Source organism: Thunnus thynnus, chromosome 3 (assembly GCF_963924715.1).
Source record: "Thunnus thynnus chromosome 3, fThuThy2.1, whole genome shotgun sequence".
NCBI lineage: Eukaryota > Metazoa > Chordata > Actinopteri > Scombriformes > Scombridae > Thunnus > Thunnus thynnus.
Window position 1 is genome coordinate 38,173,526 of NC_089519.1, and position 20,211 is coordinate 38,193,736.

The 20,211-nt window shown below is 39.4% G+C and overlaps 1 protein-coding gene across 1 annotated transcript; it reads left to right on the forward strand.

Moving 5' to 3' along the window:
- The first annotated feature begins 6,544 nt into the window (after window positions 1-6,544).
- On the forward strand, window positions 6,545-16,871 carry slc22a7a (solute carrier family 22 member 7a). Its single transcript, XM_067585893.1, has 10 exons — window positions 6,545-6,929; window positions 8,747-8,850; window positions 11,874-12,028; window positions 12,688-12,856; window positions 12,938-13,061; window positions 13,594-13,703; window positions 13,791-14,005; window positions 14,136-14,244; window positions 15,699-15,905; window positions 16,829-16,871. Exons 1-10 carry the CDS (start codon window positions 6,564-6,566, stop codon window positions 16,869-16,871), a joined length of 1,602 nt encoding a protein of 533 aa, XP_067441994.1. The 5' UTR covers window positions 6,545-6,563.
- The last annotated feature ends 3,340 nt before the right edge of the window (window positions 16,872-20,211 follow it).

Consider the following 20,211-nt stretch of genomic DNA (forward strand, 5'->3'; position numbering starts at 1 on the left):
CTGTTACTTGTGTGTATTTTGTCCTTTAAAGAGCAGTGAAACAGGTAGTTCATACACATATTACACGTTTTAACTCACCTTTCTCTTCATAAACACACAAACAGCTCACATCAACTTCAAATAACAAGAAAAAATCCAAATCTCACAAAAATATATTTATTTCTACAGTCCATGTGTGTGTTTTGTTATTCTTCCTAACCCTCACTGATGAGACCATGCAACTACAATCACACAATGCGTTAAAAAATAACTAAATACTTGGTTCTCTAGACAATGCCGGTTTGGGTACTGGGATCCATACATCCATAACTATGACTCTCTCAAAACATTTCATTACTGCAGACGTTAAGGCTACAGGTCTGAAGTCGTTATTGGCAGAAAGGCTTTTAACTTTATGTCTTGTTTTGTTCACAACTCAAAGATGTTCAGTTTACTGTCACAGAGACTAAAGAAACCAGAAAATATTCACATTTAAGAAGCTGCAATCAGAGAATTGTCAAACATTGTCAAAACAGTTGTTGATTAATTTAATAATTGGCTACCAAATGATTAATCAAGTAATCAATGCAGCTCTAGAAATGATTCTGAGCACATATGTGTGATTTAGCAGCTGCTCACCTGTAAACAACAGAGAAATAAAAAACCAACATGATAAACAAAAGTCAACCAGAGAAACTGTGTTTCTCAAGTTTTAGTTTTCAGCTGACAGGACGACTGGGGCAGCTGGAGGAGTTTCACATGGATTATTTAGAGCTAATGACACATTTCAAGCACTTTAGTGAAGCCTTTGTCCAACAAATATCAGTCCATCAGTCCCAGACTTCCCAGCAGGCCGTGTGTTCATCTGCTGACCCCAGCGAGACGTCCTGAGAGTGACCGTCATTGTTCTCACTAATATCTCATCTGATGTTTATCTCTCGCATCTCTTCCTGTTCTTCTTGCTCGTGAAGCAGTCAGGTGGTAGACGTGTGTACTGCAGCTGTGTTTGGTAAGTTTTCACTCGATGAAAGTTCAGGCCTTCATCTCTCAGCAGGATTTCTGATATTCAGAGCTGCGTTTCTTTTTGAAGTCAGTGTTCACAGCAACTGTTCACTAACACGTTCACCACCACAACTTTATACAAAGGTAATTATAAAGATTAAACGTGTTCCACTGTCCCCCAAACTGCTGAACAAACAGTGGGGAAAGTAACTAAGTACATTTACTCAAGTACTTAAGTACAATTTTGAGGTATTTGTACTTTACTTTATACTTCCACTCCACTACAGGGAAATATTAAACTTTCTACTCTACTACTTTCAGATAAAGGATTTACATAAAATAACGTGATAAACTTATGAATATGCTGCATTATTAAAGATGAAACTAGATGTTTTCCAACCCTTTATTTTTGTTTCTCTTGTGTAAAATCAGTGTGTAGTTGTTTGCCAGAGAAACATTTCTCCTCTAAACTTCTCAAAAGGCTCAAAGATGTAAAAGCTCCTGATATTTCACAAAAAAAAACAGCAAAGATGAGAGAAAAGTCTGGAAGTTAATTAAAATGTACAGTTTCAAAACTGTTTGTCTTCTTTCCTACATTAATTATAATCTCACAGTCTCACAGTAACATGCTAAATCGAGGGAAACGGATGACAACAAAACCCTGTCCAACTCTGTTAGTGAAGGCGATTAGATGGCCGATATCTCTCACAGGATTCCTGGGAATGGCGCTCCGACACATTTTACTCACATTCCCAAACATGAACACAGACCATGTATTTCAGTTTGTTCTCTGTGTCCTCATGCCCGAACCTCAGCTGATGATTTACATTTTTACAAGTGTTTCTCTTTGGCATAAAATTTAATTTTAGTTTTATTTATACATCTTAACAGTTTTTACCTCATGACACAGATAGACTGTGGTTGTATTTCCTCCCGTTCACCCGCAGTGACCATCAGATTGTTTATTATGTTTATTACTGTTTATTATTTCCATTTCAAATTTATTTTTAAAAGATCTCCTCAATGTGTCTGAACACAGAGACTCAAGACTCTCCTTAGATAACATAACCAACATGTTAGTTTTATGTTCTGGACACTAAATTTAATTATTTCAACTTTGTGTCTTTTTTTCCCTCCCGTTTTACTTTATTGTCAGTAGGTCACACATCACACGTCAATAAAGCTGATAAAACACAAATCAGTTCACACAACGTTGTTTCTGGGAAATCAGACTTTCTGCTCAAAATACAACAATACCCATGAGCCTCAGCTGCCATTATTATGAGAAGAGGCAACCAATCAGAGTGATAGCAGATTTTTAAAAACTTTGTTGTTGTAGTTGAGAACAAAACCAAGTGATTTAAGCTGCAGATTGTAAAATCTGTTTTCTCAACATTGAAATGGTTTTAATTTAGTTTCTGATTGGATTTTTCCTGCTGAAGTGCACACTGGGAGTCATAGTTAACTTCTACTGAGAAGTTTTTATGTCCACGGTCTAGTAGTTATGACTTTTTACTTAAGAACCAGATATTTCCTAACACAGGAGTTCATCTTTAGTTCTGATGATTCAACCAGGAGAGTTTCATGTTGACCCAAACTGTAACTGAGAGCAGCCACAAACTGAAGCTACACAGCAGCTGATTCACTGAACTAAATTTTCAAATCCAAGCAGACAGAAATAAGCTAATTTTGAGCAGAAAAGTAGTTTTTACACACAAAATGTGTACTGTTGGAAAAATCACCTGTATTAACATCATATGCCAACACAGACTCAGTGTAAAAAATGATCTAGTGTGTAGTTACCCTTTAACTTTTCTCAAAGGTATGTTTAGACTGAAGGAACAGTGAGTTTTTACGTATAAGGTCAATATTAGACCCAAATGGACTTGAATTAGACGGTAGCAGCATACATTGAGGATGCCTGTTTGTATGATATATAAATATTTCAACTTGAGCCAAGAATTCCTGAAAGTTGGAGGATTTCGATCAGAGATCAGTTCTGAGATGAGTCAGAGGCTGATCTGTCCTCATACAGATGCAGCCTCAGTGACCCGTTTAAAACATCCAGCGTCACGCCTGAACAAACAACTGAAACAGCAAACAAACACGTGCATCTGTTGTGGTTATCAGGATAATCAGAAACAAAGTGTTTGTAATGGATTTAAGAAAGTTGTGGCCAACAAACTGCCATGACTGTGTGAAGCTTTCACTGTGAGGCTTTACATCATTATTTCTATCACAGTTTTCAGGTCTTCATTACACGCTGAGTAAAAGTCAAAGGTGGAAAACCACCTGAGTCTGTCCTCTACATTGAGAACAGATTCCTGCTGACTGTATTTCAGAAAAAAGGCTTCGCTGGAATCATGTTCTATTTGAAGAATTCATGTGAATTAGTTTCGAGTGCAGCTCAGTCTGTTGCAGCACAGACGCACAATAATAACACTTTACAAACCTAAAGGAACAATCCAAGTCATAGTCTGATGCTGCATGGTGTCAATTAAAAATCTTTTCAGCTGTGTAATGCTCAATATCATAACTACACCAGCTCCTGCTGAGGCTGTAAGAGTCATCACACACCAGAAAACCAAACTGCTGTATGGATGTTAAACAGAGACACAACTTGTCTTTACCTCTAATTAAAAGTTAGAGTAATGTACCGTTTTTCCTGAGGGGGGCGCCAGAGGAAAGAGCGTTTAAGTGATTACACCACAAACTGAATTCACTCGTCTAGGTGGATCCAGACCATAGATGTATTATTAGAGCTGCATAGGGCTGAGCTGTTCAGCCTTGTGGCCAGTTTTTCCCAGTGGTCACATGCAGCCCAAAAAGCATTTTCCCCATAGACCACCTACTGTAAAAGAGACATCTGTAAAACCGTTGACAGGACACCTCAAACTGCAAACAATGTCAGTCATGACTTTTCTATTATGAATTTTTGATCCATGGAGGTTTTATGTTTGTAAAACTTTCCTCAAGCTGAGAAAAGCTGTTTAAAAATCTCTGACTTCATCACAATGTAAAGTCTGTGGGCTGATTGAGAACTTGTGGCCGGCGGGAGAATCACCACTATACATATTCAGTGGGCCGCACAGCATGGAAACAAACCTGGACACTAAAAACTTTTTCTGGGGTATGCGCCAGCCGAACAATTCTTATTGGACTGAATGAGCCCATTTTCAGTTCGGTATCCAGCTCTTATAATACATCCATGGTCCAGACGCTTGCTGACACAATGACTACTCTCAGAGCTAGTTGATTAACTGCTGCAGTGCTAAGCCCAGGATGGAGCATCGATGCCCTTGCAAAATAGTGTTGGGGGCATGGACTAAAAAAATATGGACATAGTCACCATGACGTCATCCATTGGTTTGTGGACTGCAGATTTGAAGCCATCTTGGATTTGACTGACCTTTGGAGCCAGTAGTGACCATATGTGGACGGAGTGGATGGAGCTGCACATAGTGCTAGCTGCTAGCTTGGTTAGCACAGTGCTTTTAAATCTATGGTTAACAGTGATAATGCTAATACTAATTTATGCTAAGGAAAAACAGGCCGCATCAACGTTGTCACTGTGGTAGCGACTTGTCAATTTCAACGTAGCCACGCCCTAAAGCATACGCTGCTTTATAAATAGGACCATAATTTACAAAATGAACATCATGATGCATTGAAGAAGACTTGATACTTGCGATTGAGACCATAAACTCATTAGGAAACTGTTTACTGAGGTAATAAATTAAGTTAGAAGTAGGGTCATTTTCTCATAGACTTCCATACAATCGGACTTCTTTTTGCAGCCAGTGGAGTCGCCCCCTGCTGTTAGAATTTGCTCATCTGCATCTCAGCATGCAAAGCGCACTTGGCTACAGAAGCTGTTAAGCTCAAACTTGCAGAATGCGTCTTGTAGTCAGTCAGATGGAAGTCAGATCACATCTCAGTACGGTTGCTTGGTCTGCACCCAAGTTCAGACCCATTAGTTCAGGTGTGACCAAACCAATCTTACAAAGGGGGAAAATGCACCAGAGTCCCATTCAATGGGCCTAAAAAACTCAGGTGTGAAAACATGCTCAGATCCCACTTTTCAGGCTTAGCTCTACTCTGTCAGATGTGGTTCAGCTTTGATCACTCTCAGCTGGTCTTTGTCAGACTCAGCTGTGCTTTGAGTTTAATGCTAAAGTTAATGAGTTTTCTAGAGGTAAGTTTCCACAAATAGAACTCTTTTCTGATTCTGATCTCATTCATCATTTTGTGACGGTGCAGTTTCAAGCACTAACCATTTTTAGAAATGGTTCTCATGGAGCATTAAACTATGTTCCTAATTAGTTTTGTTGTCAGAAAGTCAAATCCTGCAGACTGACGATACACAGAGTTGGATGTGAAATCGGTCGTTTCTCGCTCTTCTTAAAAAGATCTCAGATGTCGGAGCATCCATGAATGCACCAACAAGTCCTCCAAATCCAACAATCTGTGGTTGGTTCATGGACTCCAAGACAACACATGGTTAAGGTTTTGTAACATCATAGTTTGGATTAAAATAATTATTGTTATGGTTAGGAACTATCATCGTCATGGTGACAATAATAACCATGGGGTTCAGGTTAGGGGATGATCGTGGTTGTATACAGGAAGTGAGCAGTGATCTCTGCTCTTAAAGTCGGATGTTTTGTTGACAACCTCCTCCCTTTGTGGATTTTGTCACTCCATAAGAACGTCACCCGATTTCCTCCTTTGCTCCGTCATCATTACTACACACTAGAGGGCGCTAACAGAGAATTTCATAACAGTTTCTGCTGTGTTATAAAAGAAAAGCAAAGTTTTCTGTGGTTTGTTGACTGTGGAGGCTTCAGGTCTCTGTAGATTTCACAGTTATGAAGTGAAACCATCAGCTGCCTGGAAGGAAGCACTTCAGTCAATCTGATGGTTCGCTTTGAAGACTGCTCAGCAGGAATGTTAGCTCATGCAAAACCATAATGAATAATAATAACCATAACCATAATGAATCAGTAACGTTGGCTGCATGGTTGTATGACTGATGTCATCATATTGTCACACCAACTTCTGAGAAGAACCCGATTTGTTCTACTGTAGGTCAGGTGGGAACAACGACACCAAGAAAACTGTCAGTCGCTTTCTGCATGAGCCAAATGTGACACAAGCCAATACAGGGAATCACTTATTGTCTTTCACACACACACACACACACACACACAGCTGTGTTTCAATCACTTCAGAGGACATTGCATTGACTTAAATTCATTTCTTAGAGACTTAATCTGACTTTAAACTTGGAGTCTTCACCCTAAAATTGATGATTGACTTTAAAAATAACTTTCTGGGGGCCAACTCCCCACATGTGACTGTGTAACAGATATATGTCCCCAAAACATGAGGAATACCTAGTACACACACACACACACACACACACACACTCTTTAGAGCACCTCCCTCTCTCTACAGTATGTTTCTCCCAAATTTGTGTGGTGCTGATTGTTGTCAGCAGCAGCCAGAGGAGCATTAGAGGACGAGTAGAGACGTTGGTGGATGATCTTCTGTTTGACTCAGACTGGAGACAGATTTTCACCATGAGGTTCGAGGAGATCCTGGATGATGTTGGTGGCTTCTCCAAGTTCCAGTTCCTGCTCCTGTTCATCCTGTGCCTCCCCCGTGCCATTCTCCCCCTCCACTTCCTCCTGCATAACTTTGTCTCTGCAACACCTTCTCACCACTGTGCCCTCGGGAGCCAGGAGGATGGTGGTGAGGGCCTGCTGAGCTCCGACCCCGAAGCGCTGGCCCTCAGGATCCCCCGTCAGGATGACGGCTCCTTCAGCTCCTGCAGGGTCTATGACCCGCCTCTGACCTCCAATCTCAGCCACAGAAACACTACAGCACCTTGTCCACATGGCTGGATATACGACCAATCACAGTTTAGTTCCACAACAGCCACTGAGGTAAGAGGACACAAAAAATTAAAGCTCCATTTATCATTGTGATAACACTTTATTTAAGGGTCCCTTATTTTCCGGTAATTCATAGAGAGGAGTTGAGATTTAATTTGGTGCTAATTATAGATGAGTTATAAAAAGAGTCACTTTTAGTTAATTACAGTTTTTTTCTGATTGGTTACCTGCATGGATCAATACTGAGTCTACATGTTAAAACTCTCCACGCAGTCGACACAACAGCAACAATTCTGGATCAAACTGTGACACATTTGCATAGTTTTCACACAGAAAGCATTCAGTGACTACAGCCTTCAAATGTCCTCAATACTTTTCTCACACAAACACAAACAAGCAACAAAACATTTGACATGTTTACATCCTCACTTCCAAACTCTTCAGTTTATGTTCAAACACTAACATGTATTCGTAAAAAGAAAGAAAAGAAAAATGTTCCAAAACTTTTCTTGAGCCTTCAACAGAGAAATCATTCTAAAAAATATGTTTCCAAATTAATTTTGAATAATGGAGAAGTATTGCTTACACAGACAGATATTTTAAATGAAATAGAAAATTATTTTGCTAAGATATTTTCATCACCTCTACTCAGCTCTCAAAACTTTCCCCTGCAAAACTATGAAAGTTAACTACTATGCAGAAACAGTCATGTGAGGGTTTGATTACAGAGGAGGAACTTTTTTCTGTTGTAATGTCCTTTAAACCAGGGAAAACACCTGGAGTAGATGGAATACCCACTGAGGTCCATCAAATTCTTTGATTTGGTTAATGAACCATTGCTTTATTGTTTCAATTTCTCCTACAGTTCTACTGGGTGTTTGTCTGATTGTCAGAAAGAAGGCCTTCTCTTCTTGTTACTCAAGCAGGAACCCAGGACCACTAACACTCCAGTGTTATGATGCTAAGATACTTGCTAAATGTAGACTGAAGAGTGTGCTAACAAGCATTATTCATCAAGATCAATCAGGATTTCTGAAGGGTCGTTACTGGGTTAATTTAGATTGTTGATTTGGAGAAAGCCTTTGATAAGGTTCGCTTAGATTTTATTTTTAAAGGTTAGACATTTTTAATGTTGGTAAATCTTTAATTAATTTGGCAAGTATTATATAATGACACTAGTTGTAGGATTATTAATAATGGTTATATTTCTAAGTCAGTGCCCTTATCAAGAGGAGTTAAACAAGGATGCCCCTTGTCATTATTTATAATTGCTATGGAAATTCTAGCCATTAAAGTGAGGTCTAACATGGACACACACGGAGGAACTTGAAGTTGGAAATATCCAAACAAAAAATGTCACTGTAAGCAGATGACACTAGTTTTCTGCTGAGTCCAAAACCTTCTTGTCTGCAAACTCTTCTTGAACTTTTGGAACTTTTTTCACAGTATTCTGGTTTGAAACCAAATTATGAAAAAAGTAACATCCTTAGGATTGGGGTACTGAAACATACAAATGACCAATTATCTGGACTGATGGGCCTGTTAATGTTTTAGGTATTGCAGTTCCAGAGAATTTAGAAGACCTTTGTACAATGAATTACACTAATAAGTTGAGAAAGATAGAAAAGAGTCTACAACCATGGAAGGGAAAAACATTAACACTCTTTGGGAAAATCTCCCTTGTTAATTTCTTGGTTGTACCACAATTTATTTATTCTTCTATGTCCCTCTCAACTCCAACATAGGCTTTCTTAAAGTTTTATGAACAGGATATTTTTGAATTTCTCTCGAGTAACAAACCAGAGAAAATCAAAAGAGGAGTATTTAATATTGTATTTCTGTGTTTTGACCCATCTGTCTCTCTGCAGTGGGATCTGGTCTGTGATGACAAAAAGCTGAATCAAGCTCTCGCTACCTACTTCTTCCTTGGGGTCACGTTTGGTGCCATTCTGTTCGGCCAGCTGTCTGACAAGTAAGTTCTTCCGGATTCATTACGTCATAGACAACTCACAGTCATGTGATGTTGAAGAGGAATAAATAAAGGTGTTGATCACCACTTACAATCAAATCTGTGATCTACAGCTTTACTAATAGTATGTGTGTTAAAGACGTAAGGCTGAGAAACAGCTTATAACAGAATGATCCACAGTCACGTTTATACTGTAAATTCTCATATAAAAGTCTGCATTCAAATAAAGAGCCAGATTAAAAATGTTGACATTATTACAACAGCTCTCATGATAAATTTATTAAGAAAATTTATTTAAAAAAAAAAAATAGTGGGTGTTTGGTATTTGTGCTGATTTTGAGTTGATCAGAATAGTTGTCGATCTACTAATCAATCTATCAATTAGAAGCTATAATAATAATAATTACACATTTTATTTATAGAGCACTTTTCAAGCAATAATCACAAACTTAGGAAATTCACAGGACATCAGCATTAAGAACAACTACAAAAAAGTAGAAAACAATAATTATTGTATATCATATTAGAGACAAAAAACAAAAACAGCAGAGTTCAACCATTGGTTTTTTAAGGATTTTTCATTGGCGGGCCGTTAACTGGTGCAATGGAAACACAGACATATATGTCTTGTTTATTTATAACTTTAGTTATAAGGTTGTATCTGCAGGCAAATGTCATTTCTCCATTAATAAAATAATGGTTAACAGCATATTTTAATACTCATTTGGTTAAAAAATGAATACACAAATATACAGACGGTTGACAAATTAAAGGAAAAACTGGTCCAGGTCTGAGTGCTGGGCCCCTACAGTGAGGGGGTCTGGGGGCTCTGTTATGCTGTGGGGGGCATTTTGCTGGCATGGTTTGGGTCCACTTGTCCCCTTAGAGGTGAAGGGTCACTGCTAATCAATATAAAGTAGTTGTGAGTGATCAGCTTTATCCTATGATGAAATATTTCTATCCTGATGGGAGTGGTCTCTTCCAGGATGACAATGAATGGTTTTAAATGATGTGAATCATATGTTATGACCTTCACAGTCACCAGATCTCAACCCAGCTGAACACCTATGAGAGATTTAGGATTGACGTGTTAGACAGCGCTCTGCACCACCATCATCACAACACCACATGAGGGAATATTTTTTTGAAAAATTGTGTTCAACCCTCCAGAAGAGTTCAGAGACTGCAGAATCAATAACAAGGCCCTCCATGACTGTGTATTGTTTTGTTTATGTCTCTTGTTTGTTTTTATTTTGTTATTTACTGTATTTATATAAATTTGACCGTTTATTTTCCCACAGATGATTACAAATCACATGTTAGATCAGGCTGCTGTGTTTGGCGTCACATGTGCCTCTGAGCAAGGCAGCTGATTCACCTCATTCATTCAAACCAGCAGCTTTTGTTCAGTAACAAAGTCAGCTGTTGCTGACAGAAATGTGTGTGTGTGTGTGTGTGTGTGTGTCATAGGTCATTTGGGGACAAATTTCAGACTAAAGACTGGTTAACTGAGGATGGTTTGTCCAACTGGGGACAACAGCCGTGTCCCCAATTGGGAAAAAGATGGTTTTTGGGCCAGTGGTTATGGTTAGGGTCAGGGTAAATCTCCAGGAAATTAATGTAAGTCTATGTAATGTCCCCAAAAGTGTGTTTGTGTGTGTGTGAGAGAGAGAGATACAATCGTGCAGACAGTGCTCTTGTTTGATAATCAATGACATGACTATATTAGGTCATTGACATTTTGGGCTTGTTTAATATAGACTCATGTGGTCACACACACACACACACATCACACGCACACACACACAGTAACAACAATAATACATCTCTTGCTGCGACTCCTCTGATGTCGTGGCGTTTTGGTGTTTTTGGCTCCAGACAACACGATGACTCTGAATATCGAGTATTTACAACCTGTTGCTTAATCATTCAGAGCAGTTTAAACACTGTCTTCACAATAAAAGCCAATATAGAAATCAAGAACAGTCATATTTTTACTGTTTTTCATTTTTCAGAGCTCCTGATGGATTTTATATAAATGATGAAACTTACACTTATTACAATTTTTAATAAACTGTGGGACAGAACAAAAAACAACAGCTCATTATATTATGAGACAGTTGAGTAATGACCATAACTGAGGTATTCACAGAAAAATACACAGATTTTCAAACCCAGCAGCAGATTCAAACAATCTCAACAGTTGTAGAGATGCTGCCTGCAAGTCAAAAGTCAGGGCATCAACCTGCTCTGACCGCTTCGTTTTGCAAAGTTTTTTTCTTTCCTGACGATATGACGTCAGCTTGTCACATGTCCATAAAGGTTTGTACATTCAGTAATCTTTGTTGCTAAGGTGGTTGCTAAGGTGTTTCCATGTGTTGTTCACATTTGAAAATTTGACATTTGGAGTAAAGAAGGAGAAAAAGAAGTAAAATCCTGCTACTATAGTTTGTTTACGTAGCCTCCGGAGCCGGAGGAAGCTTCCTGAAGCTGACCAATCAGAACAGAGTGAGCTCATCAGGAGGCGGGGCCTTAAAGAGACAGGAGATAAAACGGCCTGTTTCAGACAGAGGCTGAACTGAGGGGCTGCATAAAGGACCAGTAGAAAATAAATAAGGAGTTTCTAACTGGAAATCATGCAAAGATATTCCAGTAGAGCCCCAGAATATAAATATATATCTTTGTACTGCTGCCAGACTGTTCACTGAGTCACAAAAGCCTTTGACAACATCTCTCCACATTAACATCTGCTTTGGAGCATATTTCAACTGTAAAAATCAGAAAAAAACATGTGCACTAACATGTAAGTGTCACTTGTAGTAGCTGGTTGAGGTGCAACTAATTTTAACTTCTTTACACCATTTAATTTATAATAACGCATCATATTTAATAAACTGATCACATGCTTTGTATGTAAAATCTGCAAAGTAACTAGTAAAAATACAGTAGCTATTTAGTAAATATAGTGGAAATACCTCAAAATCGCACTTAAATAAAGCACCTGAGTAAATGTACTTTGGTTGCAGGTTTGGTCGTAAGTCGATGCTTCTGGTGGCCTTAATCACTGCCACCATGCTGAGCGTCATCTCCGCCTTCTCTACCACCTACGTCATGTTCGCTGTCTCCAGAGCGCTCTGCGGCGTCGCCCTCAGCGGCCTCTCCATCATCGGCGTGGTCCTCGGTAAGAAATCAGCGACACATTTAACACAAAACCACATTCACTTCAGGCTCGTGTCTCCCTAGCATAAACACTTCTGACAAGGGCAACATGATGGATTTTTATTTAATATGCAGTAGTGAATAAAACTGCAAAATTAATCTCTACAATATAAAGTTGGAATGTAGATCATAAGTCACAACTTAACTATGCTGCTATGATAACAAACAAGTCATATAATGCTTATTTGGTGAGGTGATCATATTTATTTGTTCATTGCTATTCTTCCTATTTAAAGACATTAAAGGACCAGTGTGTAGGATTAATTGGCCACCCCCCCCCCCCCCCCCCCCCATGGAGAAACTTCCATATGAGTCACGTCTGCATCTGCTTCACAGTAAAAGCTCTCTAAAAGCATGACAGTGTTATTGGAGGCTTTATTGTGAAACAGTTGGAGTTAGCTGGCTGCTTAATTTAAATAATGGTCAAAATATATAATTGTACGTATATATTTGTCAGCAGGACAAAAACAGGATAATACTGTATGAAAGCTGGATATGTAGATTATTGTTATCTGTCAGACAGCTGCTGTGATCTGTGGATTTTCAGGGTCTAAACCTGCAGCATCAGAGAACCGAATGGTATAAATCTGTCTCTTATGTCTGCTGCTGTTACCTGCTCAGGTATCGAGTGGACAGACGTGAAGCACCGGACCTTCACTGGGACTGTCATGAGTCTGTCATGGAGCGTGGGGAACATGGTTCTGGCCCTGCTGGCCTACTTCATACGAGACTGGAGACACCTGACGCTGGCGGTGACGGCGCCATGTATCGCTGCCATCATCTCCTGGTGGTGAGGTGGATGTTAGAGCGAGCTGTGGTCAGCAGATATCTTTGTGTCTCTGTGTGTTGATGTGTGTCCATCTGTGTTCAGGTGGCTGCCTGAGTCGGCCCGCTGGCTGCTGGCCAACGGCAGAGTGGAGGAGGCCAAAAAGTATCTGCTTCAGTGCGCAAAGATGAACGGGAGGAAAGAAAACACAGCCAAGCTGGACACTGAGGTACAACTGTTTGTTGTCTGTATGAGCTGATTGGTGGGAAATGAGTTTCCTCATTGGAGATTAATAAACATCCAGCATTAACACAAGTTACTGATGAGCTAAATCTAAAATCCATATTTCTGTCTCGCTGGTCCAACAGGAAGTTAAAGGAAGAGTTTCACTGATGCTTGAAAAATAGCAAAATGGCAGCATCTGGAATTGTTTAGTGAATTATTTACATGAAGTAAATATCGTACAGTTAATGTAGTTGTGTTTTCTGGTTTTGCGGTTGTGTTTTGTTATTTTTTGTTGTGTTTTGTTATTTGTTGTTTTGTTTTCCTATTTGCCGTTGTGATTTGCACTTCAGGGCCACCGTAGACTTCTTACTGACAGATGTCTACAACAGAGGACAGAAGAAATGAAAGCCTGTCTCAGTGTAAACCTGCATCACTGACAGCGTAGAAACACTCAGCTCGTTTGTTGACATGATGAATCTAACATGATGCAGTAGCTGCAGCTGAAGTCTCAGTTCTTGGCTGTGTTTCTGTTTCAGACTCTGGGGAAGGTGACGGTGTCCGAGGTGGCTGAGAAGACTCACTCCTATCTGGATCTGGTGAAAACGCCCCAGCTGAGGAAGATCACCCTCATCTCTGGACTCTTCTGGTAGTGAATCGTCTTCTCACCTTTGACATGAAGAAGTAGCCAAGGAGCTACTGTGTGTTGATACCAGCCGTGTTGCTGTACCTGCAGGTTTTCCGTGGCCTTCCTGTACTACGGGATCAGCTTCAAGATCTCAGGTTTTGGCGTCAGCATCTATCTCACGCAGTTCATCTACGGAGCCATCGAAGCTCCCGCCAAAATCCTGACCTTCTTCGTGTTGGATTGGATTGGGCGACGGAACGGCCAGGCATGGTTTCTGATCACAACCGGAGCCCTGATTGGAATAAACACAGCCATTCCTTTTGGTGACATCATCATTCACAAACACATAAATTCATCAGAAAGATAGAGGATGATCTGTTCTTGTAGCGGTTTCAGTCTGTTTCAAGACATGAAATCTGATGATAATCTCATGATAATCTACTTCTTTTTCAGAGTTCTCCAACCTGCGCACGTGCATCGCTGTGTTGGCGAAGGGTTTCTCTGAGGCAGCGTTCACCACGGCGTTCCTCTACTCGGCCGAACTTTACCCGACCATCCTCAGGTAAAACTCCCAACCTGAAACCAGGAGGGTCAGGTGTCGTCACAAAGAACAACTAGACAGCCAGTGTTTAAAAAAAAACAACAATATTTATTTACAATAAAATGCTGAGTATTAGGGATGCACGATATTATCAGCACGTCATCGGTATCGGCCGATAAAAGCTGAAATATCGGCATCGGCAAATGCTGCCGATTACGAGAGGTAATATATGTCGCCTTCCCCTCCACCGCCTGACTCAATGGACTATGTTACCCTGACGGTCCTGGTGCTTCCTCCGCAGGCTCCACTTCACTGAGCTGCCTGTCAGACCAGCTGCCCGTGATTCCCTTCGATCATGCTGTGGCTAACGCTCCGCTAGCCTCCCAGCTAACGTTAGCCCCGGCTCTCCAGGTGGATCTAATGGGAGCAACGAGCCCCCGGTTTGTTATTCAGGTTAAAGTGGGAAGAAGCAGCGGGTCTGACGGGCAGCTGAGTGAAGTGCTGCCTGCGGAGGAAACACCGGGACCGTCAGGGTGAAACAGTCTGTCAAGGAGCTGCTGTGATCAGCTGCACAGATAGGAAACACTTCGGCTGCCGGGATGTACCACTCTGTTTGGAAAAAAAAACCTTCTTCCTTTTGGTTTATAATGGCGGTTGGCAACCAGCGTATTAGGTGCATTACCGCCACCAGAGATTAAATCCTACATTAATCCTGTCTGTCTAATAAACTCTACTGCTCCTCCCACTTGGCAGCTTCATTAAAGTTTTAATGCTGAGCTCCTGAACTCCAGTCTCCCTAAGTTCTTCCTTCATATATTGTCTTTCTTGATCATAGTATAATCTATGCTTGCACACAAAATAGCCTCCTCAGCCAGCTGGAAAAAATATGTGCATATATCGGTATCGGCAATCGGCCACAATGACTCGGAAATATTGGCATATCGGATATTGGCAAAAAATCCAATATCGTGCATCCCTATTGAGTATTCCTTTATGCTTAGCTGTGTTTATGGGTGTTTTCTCATGAGTTGATCATACAAAACCAAACCTGACTGGCATAAACAGAAAGCTTCAACAACACATCTGCATGTCATTATTTGTTTCCTGTAACGTTTGATTATGATTATCACTTCAGCTGTTCTTAAACTGATGCCGGTGTCAAATTTTCACAATTATGGTTGGTAAAAATATCACAGTAAGAAGTATCATCACAATAGTCATCAGAGTTTCCTGAAGTTGCAGCTTTGTAGGACTCAGTTCAAACTGTAATGTGTGATGTTTACTAAACACTCTTAAGCCAGCTGCGCTTCAGTGGCTTGACGACTAATGTTAGTCCTGTCCAGAGTGGTGCAGTATTGCACATAAGTGATGAATAAGACAAACACAATGATGATGAAAACTTAAGTGTGAAAAACAAGCTTGTTTGTGGGGAACGCTGCATTAAAACTGAAGCTCCTGCTGCTGTTTTTGGACAGGCAGTGTGGTTTGGGCTACACTTCGTGTGTCTGCCGGATCGGGAGTTCTCTGGCTCCGTTGATCATACTGCTGGAGGACAGCTGGCTTCTTCTGCCGCCGCTGATCTTTGCTGGGACGGGGATCCTCAGCGGCAGCTTGGTCTTCCTGCTCCCAGAGACGCTCAATGTCCGTCTGCCTGAAAACATCTTGGATGTGGAGGAGGGAAGGTAAGGTATTTCTTTTTTACATTCATCTGTGAGAGATTCTAACTGCTTATTTTCTCCGCTCTGCCACGAGTCTCAGGTTTAACCCATGAAATACATGGAGTGGGCGGAGGCTGGAGGAGCCACGTCACGACATATGATTTATGTCGTACAGGAAGGAGTTTGTCCTTGAGGGGAAAGGTAAAGGTGTATAACATCTGACTTTAATGCAGGACATCAGAGTTCATGTCCTGTCAACTGTATCTTCTTCTAACATTAATCATTCTGATCACACAGATGTTGTACAAAGTGAGAATTTTAAAAATGTTGTCAGTCAATGTAATTGTGCCAAACGAGGTTTGATGTAACTTTGGACTGTTACAGTTACACAGTGTGTTGATCGCTCAGTGTATCTTGGCCCACAATAAAAAAACAAACAAAAAAACAAACAAATCTAAGAATTTTGATATCAAGATCGTTGCTGTGTTTAAAAATTAATATCTGTCGACTTATTGTTATTGGATTTTTAAAACTCCTAAACATTTATATCAGTATTAGCCTCAAAAATCCAGGCTCAGTCGAGCTTTAATCAAAACAAACACCCACAAACATAATCCGCTTTAATTTATCCTTAAAGGAACAATAATATTAAAAATCTCTACTCAGAGTCACTTCAGATGAGCTGAATTTATCTCCTCAGAGCTGAACTTATGTAAAAATTATTTTTGTGAACATTTGAATTTGTATTGTTAGAGAGAATTCCCCCTTCACTTCAATAGTTAGAATTTTATCACAGCAACATCTGGTGGACATCAGAGGAACTGCAGCTGCTTCATCCTCCACAACATCATGCAAAGAGTCAAACGTTACTTCTGTTAAAAGTTTTAGCTGCTTGAAGGTAAATTATTAACAAAAAAGACTAAATCTCTCTCTCTCTCTATGTTCAGACACAGGCAGAGTGATGCAAACGGAGATCTGAGGATGAGTTGAAAATGAATCCAACAGAAAGGACAACATGGCAGGATGAGCTGCTGTAACAGTTGCTGAGGATGGATCGGTGCTTCTACATTTAGGACAACAAAGCTGACGTTAAGCTTGTATTATTGAGACTGGTTTGAAAACCTTCGACTAGCTGCTGCTGATATTCAGCCGTCAGTCAGCTGTTTCAGACACCTGACGCTTCCTATAATATCTGCTGATGTCACATTAAGACCATACAAGTAAAATGTTGTGTGTCTTTGTTTTCTTTTGTCTTTTTCTGACTTTAAAAAAAACAACTTTTTACATCATAGAAATTCACTCCGTCACTGCAGTTTCTGATAAATCTGTCATTAAAGCCAGTCAATAACATCTTTTAAATCTCTTCTTAAAACAGACCTCTCCTGATTTTTATTATATCTTATTTCTGTTTTTAGTCCCTTTTAATGTTCTTTTCTTCTGTCTTACATCACTGGAATTGGTTTTGTCTGTTTTATCATAAAAATCTAATGATTTTATAATTTGTCAATGTTAATGAAACATTTTGTATCTTGAGTTTTGTTTTGAGTTCTCAATGAATAAAGATTATCATGATTATATAAATTATGATTATATAAAGTCAAATAAAAAAACAACATAATTCCCTTTTTTACACCAAATACAACATACAAACAAAATTTTAAAACAAAGACAAAGAAAGAGACATTTTCCTAAATAAAACTTTACTTTTATTGATGACTAAATGAATGTAAATTTACACCACAGACAGATGTTTGCATCCTGGTTAGTGGAGATCTTAAAACAGTCCCACAGTGTTCCTTCATGATAGATTCGTGGCTAAGAGCCATTTAAGGACCCAAAGTTACAGTTTTTTAATAAAACAACGATTCAAATGAAAGGTGTGAACGTGTCTCTGGTGGTTGTGAACCCACAGAGAGCTTTTTAGCCACATTTCCTGTCTGGTTCAGTCTCAGCAGTTTTGTCATAAACCAACAATAGCAAACAGCCAGCGGTGGAGACCAAACCAGAGCTAAAAGAGAGTGAATATTAGACTTACATTCACACACAACTCCAACGGGATGATCATGTTGCTGACATTGGTTGGATGTTGATGACAGCAGTTGTTAATTTTGCACAAAAACTTTGGTTTTCTTTAAATGATCATTCTGCTGATTTTCTACATTTGTCTTCATGTTCGGATCCAAACCAACTATGAACTGATCTACTAACAAGTATTGTGTGTTTATCAAAGCTGGTATATCTTATTCCTCTGTTGTTGTCCAGAAACTATTAAAACACATCTATGAGCCGCACCGCTGCACATGTTATTCATTCCTTAAGAGGCTTGTTTAGAAACGGCTCCAAAGAGTAAAAAATAGCAATAAGATAGAAACCCAACATGAAATAACCAAACCACAACCTCTTCGTCAACTTCACTTTGTACTGAAGTTCTTTGAGAAATTTATAATGTGGCACAAAGTCCAGAGGCTGTGATCTGCAGCACAACGAGCTAGTGAAGCTCTGCACATGCTCAGTAGCGTCTGCCTCACACAGAACTACTCTCCAGAGACTGAAAACATGATGCTGTTATTTGTCTTTGGAGCCGTTTCTAAACAAACTAACGTGACCAAACTCTTCATGATGAAGGAACATGTCACCCAATTATAGAAAACCAAAAATTATACTTTAAAAATGGAACAGCGTCACAATTATTCTAAATGGTGTCACATAAAATGTATATAAACACATAAATAACATGAATCACATGAAAACAGTATATTATAACTGGATCTGATTGGCTGGTTGGTGATGAAACCTTCACGTCTTCACTGTGCGGAGCGTCTTTCAATGCTGAAGGCAGTGCATCAGGAACTGATGGCCTCTCATTGCTTTCCAATCAGTTCCTGATGCAGTATCATCAACACCAGGAAGTCTGACACACACACATGCACAGATATGACTCAAAGTGCATGTACAAACAAACAATACAAACAATAAGTGTCCCAAAGTTGGTAAATTGTACAAAGCTTTAAATTGAAATCTCTTAACAAGGCAAAAAAAAAAAAGTCAGATATCAAAATGTTTTTAAAAAAAATGAAAACAGTGAAAATAGAGGCTTAGTGTGTTTAATGAGCTTTGATCTAAAAAAAACACGTCACAGCTGTGAGAGAGGAAGGTATACAAAAACTGAAAAATCATCAAGTGTTAAAAAGGATCAGTTCACCCAAATCACAAAAAACAAACTATTTATTCTTTATTATCATTACTAACACGTTTCCTCTTCCTCCCAGTGGAATGCTTTAGTTTTTACTGTGAAATAACCCTTTATTGTAGCTCAAACATTTAAATAAAAATGTAAAAATGAAATTTTAAGTCATCATGAACTCATTAAAGTGTGCAAAAAATAACCCAACTGAAACTGAATGAATGCTGTTTACTGACTTTATAATAATGACTGATGATGTTTTGTTTGGAAAATGAGACACATAAACTTTCAAAAACACAATAAAACCTCCTTTTGTAGATATTTTTAGATTTTTCAGTTTCAACGGCGCCCCCTTGAGGCTGTTCGGGTATAACGCGATGGTGCTGCGTTCAGGTGAACCGCAGCCGGTGCCGTGAGACGCTCAAACTCACAGTTGCCAGCTGAGATTAAACTGAATAACAGCTGTTTCCTGTAAACAAAACGTCCTCTGTCCATCTTTTACCTCAGCAAAAATACAAATACATTAAAAAATACTCCATTATAAGTAAAAGTCCTGTATTCCAAATGGCACTTCAGTTAAAGTACTGAAGTATGATCAGTATCAGCAGTACTTTAACAAGGTGTTCAATTTGTGTCAAATAAATGTAGTGAATAGCATAATATTTCCTTCTGAAATGTAGTGGAGTAGAATTATGAAGTAGAATAAAAGTGAAATACTCAAGTAAAACACAAGTATCTCAGTATTGTCCTACTTAAAGCTGGAATAGGTCATTTATCTTAGAAGCACTTTTGTTATATTTGTTGAAATTCTCTTCACATCTCGACAGTAATCAATAAATCAAATGTTCTGACAATAAAAATAAAAAAATCCAGTATCTGTGGTTGTCGCAGGTCTGTAATAAGTCTGTCTAATCATTTCATTCAGTCTGCATGAAATTGGATGTCCACCTGCGTGAACTCTGCTGCAACCATGTGCATGACCGGAAAAGCAACGTGTGATCATCGGGAAACTGAACAGCACACAATCTTATCATCAGTGCTGGAAGTGAACTCAGCTCCCAGAAAAGAAACATGATATCTCTCGATTTCGAGCAGGAAGACGGGACACTTCCAACAGGTGAGAGGCGGCCATCTTTACTGTTTACT

What these genes read in the sequence shown, in the direction of transcription:
- slc22a7a (XM_067585893.1), top strand. Translation starts at nt 6,564, where the DNA reads ATGAGGTTCGAGGAGATCCTGGATGATGTTGGTGGCTTCTCCAAGTTC. An exon ending in GCTGCCATCATCTCCTGGTG is followed by an intron (nt 12,857 to 12,937) that starts GTGAGGTGGATG and finishes ATCTGTGTTCAG; the next exon opens with GTGGCTGCCTGAGTCGGCCC. An exon ending in TTGGATGTGGAGGAGGGAAG is followed by an intron (nt 15,906 to 16,828) that starts GTAAGGTATTTC and finishes CTCTATGTTCAG; the next exon opens with ACACAGGCAGAGTGATGCAA.